We start from the raw sequence: 13222 nt of genomic DNA on the forward strand, positions 1-13222 counted from the left end.
TCCTTCAATGAAGCATCTTCACATTAATTTTGACTCAGGTTCTGTTTTCTAAGCTAACACGCATTAAGAAAGAAATGGATTCAAAAATCTATTCAGGGCTTCCCTGGTGGCGCAGTGGTTGAGAGTCCACCTGCCGATGCAGGGGACACGGGTTCGTGCCCCGGTCCGGGAGGATCCCACATGCCGCGGAGCGGCTGGGCCCGTGAGCCATGGCCGCTGAGCCTGTGCGTCCGGAGCCTGTGCTCCGCAGCGGGAGAGGCCACAGCAGTGAGAGGCTCGCGTACGGCAAAAAAAAAAAAAAAAAAAAAAAAAAAATCCATTCAAATGAGTTCAAGATCTATTCAAGACCTACTATTGTGTATGGTTCAATTTGGTATACACATTTAAACTGTAAACATATCTACACAGCTGAGGCTCTCCCTTATTCACCTTTGTTTTGGCTGGCCAGGGACTCTGCACATAGTAGGTGCTTCATAGACCTTCCTTGCATGGAATTGGAATAGGTTATCAATGTCCCAGAAAAGTAGGATAGTGTGTGATCGGTTAACTGAACCAAAAAATATTGAGCAGAGCCTAACCATGTTACCGATTTGACACCAAGCTGTAAAAGCTTTTCCAGAGGCTGCTTCTGTTTTATGGTGTTCATAAGACAAGACAAATGAAAACCAGGTTGAGGAATGCATAAAAGAAGACATTAAAAGTGTGGGTATTCTAACGTTAGAGTGAAAAGGAAGGTTTGGTTCAACATGGTTCTATTTCCAAGAATATGCATGTGACAAAAAAGATATACTGTATGTGCATTAACTTTTAAAAACAGCATTTAGTAGAATTTACCATATTTTAAGAATGTACTAGGTTCTTTTTTTTTTTAACCACCCACGTGGTCTTAAATGTTTATTCAAAATAGTGAAATAAAATGGTAGCCTCTGGTGAAACAACTAATAATGATCCCTTCTTGTGCAAATTTTCATTCTGATATAGAGTTTCTGTCTCTATTTTTTCATGTTTTTATACAACTGGATCTGTTCTGCTGTTACACATGTGCATTTCTGTTTTCAGGTATAACAGTAAAGAGCAGATTTCCTCAATTCCCTACTGCGTAATTCAAGAATTAATCTACTCTAAGGAGAGGAACTTCATGAATTTAAAGTATACCCATCACCACATAAAGTGATTTGCCGAACTTAAAAGCAGTGGCTCGCTACAACAGCTGGTGTGTTATCTCAGATTTCTTACCCATCATTATCACCACCCCGAAAGAAATGTACATTCTAAGTGGTATAGTAACTTTGGCTTGAACACTTTTTGTTTTTGTTGATTTGTTTTAATGTGGGCTCTTCCATTGTAAGAAAATCTGTTTTAATCTGTTTTGAAGCACGTGTTCATAGAAACAAAACCAAATACTGACTCTACAAAGCTTTACTGGGTGTCCCCCATATAAGCTGTGATGGAATCATGCTGCCTATCGCTGCCCTCCAGGGGGATGTGAAGACCTGGGGATAGTTCCTTCATGTGCTATACCCTGAGTTGGTCCATGTTTTAAGATTAGAGGGAAGTGGTTTTTTTTCATTGACACCATCTACGGATTGAACTGCCTGATATGTACATTGCTTTCCTGTGGAGAGATCCCACAGACTGTTTTGAATGAATGGAAGGCATATCTTTTTCTTTTTTTTTTTTTTTAATGTTTTCCTTTTTTTTTCTCCTTACTTCCCCTTTTACTTTTATTGATTGATTGATTGATTGATTGCTATAAGAACCTAGAAAATGATATCAAATTGTTCTTTTAAACTACAATTTAAGAAATAGGTATAGAATGTGAGAAATATGAAAAATATCTTTAAGTTGGTTACATGTATAAAGGCTTTTGACTTTTTAAAAGTAAAATTTGCTTATTTAAAAATTAATGCTCATTACTGAAGAAAATTCTTTAAGTATTTTATTCTATAGAAGGCAGAGAAGCTAGTAGCATGATAAAGCAATTCATCATAGTCAAGCTTTAAATTGGCAAAACTCATGCCAAACGTGGGCTCTGTGGAAGATTTCATGGTCAATTAGGCAAATACATGTATGAAATGGACCCAGCTAAAAAGATCATAAAGCCAATTACTGATCATGTTAATTTCACCCCTCTAAGTCCCAGAAATAATTTTTGCCCTCACAGGTTTAAGGTATACAAATAAAATATACAATCACTATTTTTGAACACTATAGAAAGCTTTATAATATTTTATAATGTAGAGTCCTTAGTTCATAAGTATTGTTAGATTTAGTCTTCTATATTTCTGAGAGGTTTTCAAGAAACCCCAGCTCAAGCTGTCTACAGTATTTTTCATGACAACACGATGGACATAAGTATACAATTTTAGGTATGTATTTTTCCATTTGAAATACAAATTTGAGGCACATGGTTAGTTGTTTGCATTTGTGCAAGATTCAATTTATATTATAGAAAACCTGCTGACTAGTGTTCCACTCAGGAGCATTCTGTCCTACCATTTTATGCATGTCTGCATTCAAACTAGAATAGTATTAAATGAACCTTTTATATTTTAAATATTCAAGAGTTTTATATTCAAAGTTTCTTTTCTCGCTGTCAAACTAGTTTGCCTAAAGGCAAGGTAAGATCAAGTTAGACTCTCAAAGGTAGAATTAAATTTTATCATGGCATCCATCATAATATACAGTTTGCTTAATATGCAAATAAAGAGTATATGGATTCAAAGAATAAAGGATTTTTAGGCAGTGTGTGAAATCCAAGGGACCACTTTTATAGAATAGATTCCTTTTAAATTTACATTTCCATCATTTTAATGAAAACATAGGGTAAACAAATTATAATAGAAATGTTTTAAGTTACTATTTTCCATTCAATTTTACTTCTACTGGGTTATTTTTCATGACAGCTCTTTATTTAAAACTAATAAAAATAGAAGAGAAGAAATAAAATAAATATACTAGAAAGAAATCATTACCTCAGCCTTTATGGAGAGTTCCATCCAGTCATTTTTGTTGTAACTGCACATGATGCTAGCAATCACAATCTTTAAAAAGAGAAAGGAAAGACTATTAGATCAAATAGTTATGCCTTTGTACACAAGGGTATATGATATATATATATATATATATATATGTTTATGATAAACTATATTATAAAAATTAGTTTTCCATCTGTTGAGAGAAATCATTAAAAAAACAGCAGGGCATTATAGTGAAGCAAAGGATGAGATCTGGGGCTTCAGACTTATGTTAGAGACTTTCTCATTTACTCTCTTTGAATACTTGAGCAAGTTACTTAACTTTTCTGATCCTCAGCATTCTCTTTTTTTTTTTTTTTTTTTTTTGCGGTACGCGGGGCTCTCACTGTTGTGGCCTCTCCCATTGCGGAGCACAGGCTCAGCGGCCATGGCTCACGGGCTCAGCCACTCTGCGGCATGTGGGATCTTCCCGGACAGGGGCACGAACCTGTGTCCCCTGCATCGGCAGGCGGACTTTCAACCACTGCACCACCAGGGAAGCCCCTCTCATTTTTAAAATGGAGAAAATAATACTGACCTTGCCAACCTCAAAGAGTGATAGTTGGAATTACATGGATTTGTGTATGTGAAAGAGTAGTTTAAATTATACAATGACACAGAAATATTTATTAATATAATTACTGGTATAGCTAAAAGATTTCAAGGTATGGAAAGGAAGTAAATTAGTGTCTTCTTCAATCATATCTTATTATAGTATGAATAATAACACCTTACATATTCAGAGTGAATTATAGTTTTAAAGTTTGTTAAATGTTGATTATTTAACTATAGTCTTACAGTAACCTTATAATGGAGGCTACATAGAGTAGTATTTACTAGTAACTGCTCTGAAGCCAGAATGTCTAGATCAGAGCTCAGACTCTTACCACTAACTGTGGCCCTGGCCAAGATATTTAGTTTTCTCACTGGTAAAATATGGATAATAGTACCTTCCTACTTAGAAAAGTGATAATTGAATTGCTAAGATTTTATGGCTCTAATGATGTGCTAGGTAATGTTTTAATGGATTTTACTTTATTAATTTAATCATTCTCAACATTACTCTCCCCATTTTACAGGTGAAGATGCTGAGGCACTGATATGTAAAGGTCACAGAGCTAATAAAGAGCACAGCCAGGACTCAGACCCAGAAATTTGACTGACAGTCTGTGCTTTTAACCACTAGGTTTTGCTGGCCTAATGTAAATATTCAATATATGTCAGTAATTCTTTTTATTATTACCATTTAAAGACTATGAGATTGTGACACAAAGAGTTTGTGCCAAGCCTAAAGTCACAGAGTACAGTGGAAGAGTCCACTAAAAGCCACTGGGCTCTCACCACATACAGGTTTTTAATGTATGTCTAAAAACCAAAACAAAACAAAGATGTGCTGTACAAGTCAGATGAATGCTTTTAATATTAAGAGAAAGACAAAATACATTGGAGAGAGTTCTGAATACCAGAGTTCGAAATACTGAATAAGTCTGTCCTTAAGACTGGGTCAATTTTTTCTCTCCTGATAGACTGTAATCTCCATGGGTGCCTGGACTGTTCTGCATCATGCATCATTTTATCTACAATAACCAGCATGATGTTTGGCACATAGTAAAACTGAGTGAATAAATGTACGAGGGCACTAAAGGTTTAGGAACAGAGAGTTGCTTTTTCAGCTCATCCTTTTAAAATTAAGCAGAAATGAACACCATGAGTTAGAGAAGGGAAAAAAAATAAACAATTGGTGAAAACTGTTGGCAAATAATTATTATACGAGTCAGAGTGAAGAGTGAGCAGGGCAGTTGCAAGTGCTGGTCTTGGCGATAGAAAAAAGGGTCAGATGTCAAAATACATAGAACTCGTGAACTAGAAGGAGCAATTAAGAAAGAAGAATCAGGGGCTTCCCTGGTGGCGCAGTGGTTGGGAGTCCTCCTGCTGATGCAGGGGACATGGATTCGTGCCCCGGTCCGGGAAGATCCCACATGCCATGGAGCAGCTGGGCCCGTGAGCCATGGCCGCTGAGCCTGCGTGTCCGGAGCCTGTGCTCCATAGCAGGAGAGGCCACAACAGTGAGAGGCCCACGTACCACCAAAAAAAAAAAAAAAAAAAGAAGAATCAAAAAGTCTGAGAGGCTGATTCTGAGTTAGTGAGAAAATCTCAGAACTTTAGTCAGATAAAAGTAGGACAATGCGGAGAAAAAAGGAAGCCAGGAGAAACAGTCTATTCAAATAGATTCCTCTGTAGACAGATGAATAGAGAGAGAAAAGTAAAAGTAGGGAGTAAAAAAGGAGGGAGATTAAGAATGCATAGAGTTCAGGATTCAACTTTTGTGTCCAGTTAGGATGCAGCTTTAAAGAATTTGAGAGAAATACATAAGAGTGATCCTTGGCCTTTTCTCTAAGGGCTAAAAGAAAGTGAAAAGTCAAATTCCAAACTTGCCAATTTGCAAGCAAAAAAGGGTCACTAGCATAATTGTGCATCTTCAGTAATAGATGCTCTTTCTGCCATTTCCACGTGCTCTAAGATCTGGGGGATAATCTGCCCCACTCTCCAGGTAGAAAACAGACCAGGGAGGAATTCCACAGGGGACACCAGATCTTCTGGGACTAGATTAATACCTCCTTGTGCGTATCCTTGCATGAAAAAAAAAAGGGGGGGGACCTCATTTGAAAAGAAAATCAATTGGGATGAAGGCTGGGGGCAGGTGACAGATTCCTATTGTCTTCAGTGGCCTTGACGTCAAGTAAACAAACAAACATTTTTTTAAAATGGTTAATCTAAGGATTTAGGGGAGGAGCAAACTCCCCAAGCAAACTCCCCAAGCTTGTTGGTAAAGCTTCAAGGGCAGGGTTAGATCCAAAGATTCAGACTTAAAAAACGACTTTAGCATTAGATATTAATTCTCCTGTGGTGAAAGAGACAAACAATAGACCCAGGATTTTAGGGAATTTTACTACTCAAAGCAAATCAAGACAGACAAAAAACAAAAACAAAAACAAAACATGCCTCCAGTTATGACAAAGTATCCCCGAGTTCACATTCCCATACAAATATGAAGTAGCTGCTAAATCAGCACAGCATCCTACTCCCCAGTGTTCCTCTCAGGGTGCCACGGAGGACAGCAGGGGAGAGGCTTCTACTGGGCAGGATCCAGGTAGGCAGATGGGCTGACCAAGAAAGCCACTTCCATGGAAGGAAGGTTTACTAGCACTGACAACTGGATATGATAGATGCTCTCAACTAGTGACTAAGATGGTTCCTCTTTACTAAATGGCGATTTTTATTTTGATAAAGCTGTTTTTGCTTTAAATATATATTGATTGTGCCTGGATTGGTTAAAATCGTCACTTGCCTTATAAGGCCTGAGGATCACAGGAGCTACACTTGAGCTCGATGGACAGAAATAAGTATCACCCAGAGAACTTTCCTGAACTTTGAGAACACTGGTGCCATCAAATGCCTAGGAATGCAGTGACTAGACATGATTTGGGGCACACTGTCATTGGGGAAGTGTGACCACAGGTGGGAGAGATACATTACATTGAACAGATACAAGTTTTATTTGTATGCTCTGAGCAGCTGAGCACTACCCTGTTCTTTCCTCATTATCTAAAAACAGACTTTACCTTCTTGCCCAAAAAGCTGGGAAAATATCCCCAACAGGGTTAATCACAGTGATCAGCTACTCTGGTCTCATTAAAGTCCTTCAGTGGAGCTGGGGAGTTAAAGGCTTTTTTCCTCTTTGGTCCCTGAACTAGAATGAAGGATGTTCAGAGTAGCTGGTAATCACTAACTGCTTACCTAACCAACCCAACCCTCCCACTCCTACCCAAGGCTAGCTGCACTAGGTAAAAACAAAGCAGAGACAGAGGAAAGTAGAGATGCAAGATGGAGAGATGTTTCCGCCACTTTTAAGTCAGGTGTACCACTAACATGCCTGTACAAGTGAACCAATAAATACCACTTTGGGCTTAAGAAAACCCAAGTTATATTCTATTTTCTATCACTGACAGTCTTGACAATTACTACATGCAAAACTAGAATTGTGACTTTTAAATAACTTCCTAAGCATTTTTTTCTCTCAAGTAAATTTAAGGGAAAAATAACTTTATACACTATTTTTAAATGCTAAATTACCTAAGAAGTCTAAAAATCTTTATCTAAAACCAAGGGATCGTTTGTGAAAATATACAGTAACCTTCTCTTTCAGAGGAATAATGATGACTCCAAATCATTTTATTGTTTATTAAAAGATATTAGGATTTTTCAAAAAGTCAGGCTATTAAAGACATTAACTATGTCTATAAAAGACATTAACACTAAAAGAACACTGGACAGAATTTAATCTTTTTTTGATGATTAGAAAGCCCTTCAGTGTTTTGCTGTGCTTAGTTTGTAATCAAACAAAGGAAGATAGGTTACTTTTTTCCTATGGAAAAAAAAAGAATTGATGTGTATTTTACATTGTGAAACATCATGAAATGTTACTAGAAATGAATACCCAATGAAACATTTTTAAAACCAAGTAACATTTCCCTATCTTTCATTTAATCTATGCCATTTCTAAGTGCTCCATTTTTCATGGCTAAATTTTAAAACATTATTGAATGAGTCTATACATAACTATATCCTACATTTTTTGATACACAGTCTAGTGAGAGATTCAAACAATGTCAGTTAATCAATAAATATGGAAGCTGAGCATCTGCTGTGGTAGGCACTGGATGACATGCAGAGGAGTTTAAGGTATTGATTCAGAGTTTTTGTTTATCAACATTGAACCAGTATTTTTTGAGACCTTCTATGCACCAGTAACTGTAACTCAAAAGTGATGAGCAAAAGCGGAAAAGTCCCTACCTTCCTACAGCTTACATTTTTAGGGAGGGAAAAAGTCATTTAAAAAATGCATTATTAGGACTATTTCCAGGTCAAGATTAAAGAAAAATAGAGGAGAGCAAGATGGAGAATCACAGGGGTGCACAGAGTCTCATTAGTTGATGGTCAGTAAAGGGCTCTCTGAGTTGAGAAATAAAAGATAAGAAGGCACCTCACACAGAAGAATGGATTGGGACCTGAGTGAAAAATGGCATTCCAGGTAGAGGAAACGGCATGTGCACAGACTCTGAAGTAGGAGTGAGCATGATATACTTAAAAAGAGAAGCCCTTTGTAGATGGTATTCCATGACAGGGCAAGAAGAGTGTAAGAGGAGACGAGAGAAGCAGGCAGTAGCCATATCTCTGGGAGCTGAAACCTGTGGGGGTTTGGATTTTATTGTAGGTATAATGGGAGACAACTGAAAGGTTTAAAGGAGGGTGATAAAATGATCCGATTTACATTTTCAAAAGATGCTTCTGGCTACTTTACAGGGAACGGAATGAGGGGCTGTAGGGTAAAAGCAAAGAGTCCTGTTGAGTTGAAATAATGTGGCTTGCATAATATTCATGGAGATACCAAAAAGTGGAACCCTGAGCTAAGACCAACAAGGCGGATCAATGGTTAGACTCAGGAGGTGAGAGGAGAGAAAAAATTAAGGATGATCCCTAGATTATTGGTTTGAGCCACTGAGTGGAGCATAGACAGTTCACCAAGATGGAACAAAGCGTAGTGCAGTAACAAGTGGGGGACTGTTAAGAGGTTCAAATTTTAATATATTACATATAAAATGTCTAGCAAGCATCCCATTAGTGATAACATCAAGTGAGCCACTGGATACATGGGTCTAGAATTCACTGAAGAGGTTAGGGATGAAAGTGAACATTGTAGAGACTTCAACATATAATGGTATTTAAATCTACCTAGCTTAGTGACTTCTAAACAGAATAGAATAAAATAGAGAGAATGAAAGAGATGAAGATTAACCCAGAGCCACATGAAAATGCTAAGAGAGGGAAGTGTTCCAAAAAGTAAGGAGCAATCAACGCGGATGAATGCTTCTGACAGCTGGTGTAAGAAAACAGAGAAGTGTTCACAGAATCTGGCAGTACAGATGCCATTGGTAAGCTTTACAAGAAGGGTGGCGGTGAAACAGGGAAGACAGAAGTCAGACTGGAGTAGATGGAATGAACAGAATATGAAGGAGTGAGAGAATTGATACACAAAGCTCTCTAATAGTTTTTGTGGGTTAGCTCAAAGAGCAATGAGGCAGCAGATGAAGGGCTGTGGGAGGCCTAGTGAGATATATATATTTTTAAATGGACTATATTTGAGTATGCTTTTATGCCGGTGGAAATGTTGTGGAACAGAGGAAGAAGCTGTTGAAAAGGCAAGAGGTGATGATGAATCTATAATTTATGAATCAAATTTTGGGTGTTGTTTCTCCCTGAAAAATACTTCAGAGGTTAAAAATGACAGGACACTTACTCTGCAACAAGAAAAAAAAAAAATAGTGTTAAGTGGCTTCAACTGTCATCCTTCTAAACTTTTAAATTAAAGACTCACGATTCATAGTCAAATTATTCTTTTTATAATTCATTTCCTTATGGAATAAATAAAATGATTTTATTAAGTATTTATTTTTTCAATCTGAATGACAGTAAAGTCTGCACATCAGAAATTAAGGTGGACTTCCGGGGAAGATGGCGGAAGAGTAAGACGCGGAGATAACCTTAGTCCCCACAGATACACCAGAAATATAGCTACACGTGGAACAACTCCTACAGAACACCTACTGAACGCTGGCAGAAGACCTCAGACCTCCCAAAAGGCAAGAAACTCCCCTCGTACCTGGGAAGGGCAAAGCGGAGAGATTCCCGCACAGAGGATCGGTGCCGACTGGCACTCACCAGCCCGAGAGGCTTGTCTGCTCGCCCGCCGGGGCGGGCGGCGCTGGAAGCTGAGGCTCGGGCTTCGGTCAGAGCGCAGGGAGAGGACTGGGGCTGGCGGCAAGAACTCAGCCTGAAGGGGGCTAATGCGCCACAGCTAGCCCGGAGGTAGTCCGGGAAAACTCTGGAGCTGGCGAAGAGGCAAGAGACTATTTCTTCCCTTTTGGTTTCCTGGTGCGCGAGGAGAGGGGATTAAGAGCGCTGCTTAAAGGAGCCCCACAGACGGGCGCAAGCCGCGGCTGAAAGCGTGGAGCCCAGAGATGGGCGTGGGACGCTGGGGCTGCTGCTGCCGCCGCCAAGAGGCCTCTGTGCGAGCGCAGGTCACTGTCCACGCCGCCCTTCCGGGAGCCTGTACAGCCCATCACTGCCGGGGTCCCGGGATCCAGGGGCGGCTTCCCTGGGAGAAAGCACGTCGCGCCTCAGGCTGGTGCAACGTCACGCCGGCCTCTGCCGCTGCAGGCTCACCCCGCACTCCGTGCCCCTCCCTCCCCCCCAGCCTGAGTGAGCCAGAGTCCCCGACGTGGCTGCTCCTTTAACCCTGTCCTGTCTGAGCGAAGAACAGACGCCCTCCAGTGACCTACACGCAGAGGCGGGGCCAAATCCAAAGCTGAGACCCGGGAGCTGTGGGAACAAAGAAGAGAAAGGGAAATCTCTCCCAGCAGCCTCAGAAGCAGCAGATTAAAGCTCCACAATCAACTTGAAGTACCCTGCATCTGTGGAATACATGAATAGACAACAAATCATCCCAAATTGAGGAGCCAGGAGTCAGTGCTGTGCCTCTGAGGTGGGAGAGCCAACTTCAGGACACTGGTCCACAAGAGACCTCCCAGCACCACATAATATCAAACGGCGAAAATCTTCCAGAGATCTCCATCTCAACACCAGCACCCAGCTTCACTCAACGACCAGCAAGCTACAGTGCTGGACACCCTATGCCAAACAACTAGCAAGACAGGAACACAACGCCACCCATTAGCAGAGAGGCTGCCTAAAATCAAAAAAGTCCTCAGACACCCCAAAACACACCACCAGACGTGGACCTGCCCACCAGAAAGACAAGATCCAGCCTCATCCACCAGAACACAGGCACTAGTCCCCTCCACCAGGAAGCCTACACAACCCACTAAACCAACCTTAGCCACTGGGGACAGACACCAAAAACAACGGGAACTACGAACCTGCAGCCTGCAAAAAGGAGACCCCAAACACAGTAACATAAGCAAAATGAGAAGACAGAAAAACACACAGCAGGAGAAGGAGCAAGATAAAAACCCACCAGACCTAACAAATGAAGAGGTAATAGGCAGTCTACCTGAAAAAGAATTCAGAATAATGATAGTAAAATTGATCCAAGACTCTATTTCCAAGATCCAAAATCTTGGAAATAGAATAGACAAAATGCAAGAAACAGTTAACAAGGACCTAGAAGAACTAAAGATGAATCAAGCATCGATTAAAAACACAATAAATGAAATGAAAAATACTCTAGATGGGATCAATAGCAGAATAACTGAGGCAGAAGAACGGATAAGTGAGGTGGAAGATAAAATAGTGGAAATAACTGATGCAGAGCAAAATAAAGAAAAAAGAATGAAAAGAACAGAGGACAGTCTCAGAGACCTCTGGGACAACATTAAACGCACCAACATTCAAATTATAGGGGTTCCAGAAGAAGAAGAGAAAAAGAAAGGGACTGAGAAAATATTTGAAGAGATTATAGTTGAAAACTTCCCTAATATGGGAAAGGAAATAGTTAATCAAGTCCAGGAGGCACAGAGAGTCCCATACAGAATAAATCTAAGGAGAAATACGCCAAGACACATGTTAATCAAACTGTCAAAAATTAAACACAAAAAAATCATATTAAAAGCAGCAAGGGGGCTTCCCTGGTGGCGCAGTGGTTGAGAGTCCGCCTGCCGATGCAGGGGACACGGGTTCGTGCCCCGGTCTGGGAGGATCCCACGTGCCGCGGAGCGGCTGGGCCCGTGGGCCATGGCCGCTGAGCCTGTGCTCCGGAGCCTGTGCTCCGCAGGGGGAGAGGCCACAACAGTGAGAGGCCCGCCTACCGCAAAAAAAAAAAAAAAAAAAAAAAAAAAAAAAAAAGCAGCAAGGCAAAAACAACAAATAACACACAAGGGAATCCCCATCAGGATAACAGCTGATCTCTGAGCAGAAACTCTACAAGCCAGAAGGGAGTGGCAGGACATAATTAAAGTGATGAAGGAGAAAAACCTGCAACCAAGATTACTCTACCTAGCAAGGATCTCGTTCAGATTTGATGGAGAAATTAAAACGTTTACAGAAAAGCAAAAGCTGAGAGAGTTCAGCACCACCAAACCAGCTTTACAACAAATGCTAAAGGAACTTCTCTAGGCAAGAAACACAACAGAAGGAAAAGACCTACAATAACAAACCCAAAACAATTAAGAAAATGGGAATAGGAACATACATATTGATAATTACCTTAAATGTAAATGGACTAAATGCTCCCACCAAAAGACACAGATTGGCTGAATGGATACAAAAACAAGACCCATATATATGCTGTCTACAAGAGACCCACTTCAGACCTAGAGACACATACAGACTGAAAGTAAGGGGATGGAAAAAGATATTCCATGCAAATGGAAACCAAAGGAAAGCTGGAGTAGCAATTCTCATATCAGACAAAATAGACTTTAAAATAAAGACTATTAGAAGAGACAAAGAAGGACACTACATAATGATGAAGGGATCGATCCAAGAAGAAGATATAACAATTGTAAATATTTATGCACGCAACATAGGAGCACCTCAATACATAAGGCAAATACTAACAGCCATAAAAGGAGAAATCAACAGTAACACAATCATAGTAGGGGACTTTAACACCCCACTTTCACCAATGGACAGATCATCCAAAATGAAAATAAATAAGGAAACACAAGCTTTAAATGATACATTAAACAAGATGGACTTAATATTTACACGACATTCCATCCAAAAACAACAGAATACACATTTTTCTCAAGTGCTCATGGAACATTCTCCAGGATAGATCATATCTTGGGTCACAAATCAAGCCTTGGTAAATTTAAGAAAATTGAAATTGTATCAAGTATCTTTTCCGACCACAATGCTATGAGACTAGATATCAATTACAGGAAAAGAGCTGTAAAAAATACAAACACATGGAGGCTAAACAATACACTACTTAATAACGAAGTGATCACTGAAGAAATCAAAGAGGAAATAAAAAAATACCTAGAAACAAATGACAATGGAGACACAATGACCCAAAACCTATGGGACACAGCAAAAGCAGTTCTAAGAGGGAAGTTTATAGCAATACAATCCTATCTTAAGAAACAGGAAACATCTCGAATAAACAACCTAACCTTGCACCT

General features: G+C 39.8%; 1 protein-coding gene across 1 annotated transcript in view; it reads right to left on the reverse strand.

Annotated features, from left to right (window-relative positions):
* Window positions 1-13222, reverse strand: part of DPYD (dihydropyrimidine dehydrogenase) — a gene marked incomplete at both ends in the record, with an annotated part of 823320 nt that overhangs the window by 272901 nt on the left and 537197 nt on the right. Inside the window, one exon of the mRNA XM_079721437.1 lies at window positions 2976-3044. Within this exon, the coding sequence (XP_079577563.1) occupies window positions 2976-3044 (69 nt within the window). The remainder of the gene's footprint in view (window positions 1-2975; window positions 3045-13222) is intronic.

The sequence above is a fragment of the Hyperoodon ampullatus genome (assembly GCF_949752795.1).
Source record: "Hyperoodon ampullatus genome assembly, chromosome: 2".
Lineage (NCBI taxonomy): Eukaryota > Metazoa > Chordata > Mammalia > Artiodactyla > Ziphiidae > Hyperoodon > Hyperoodon ampullatus.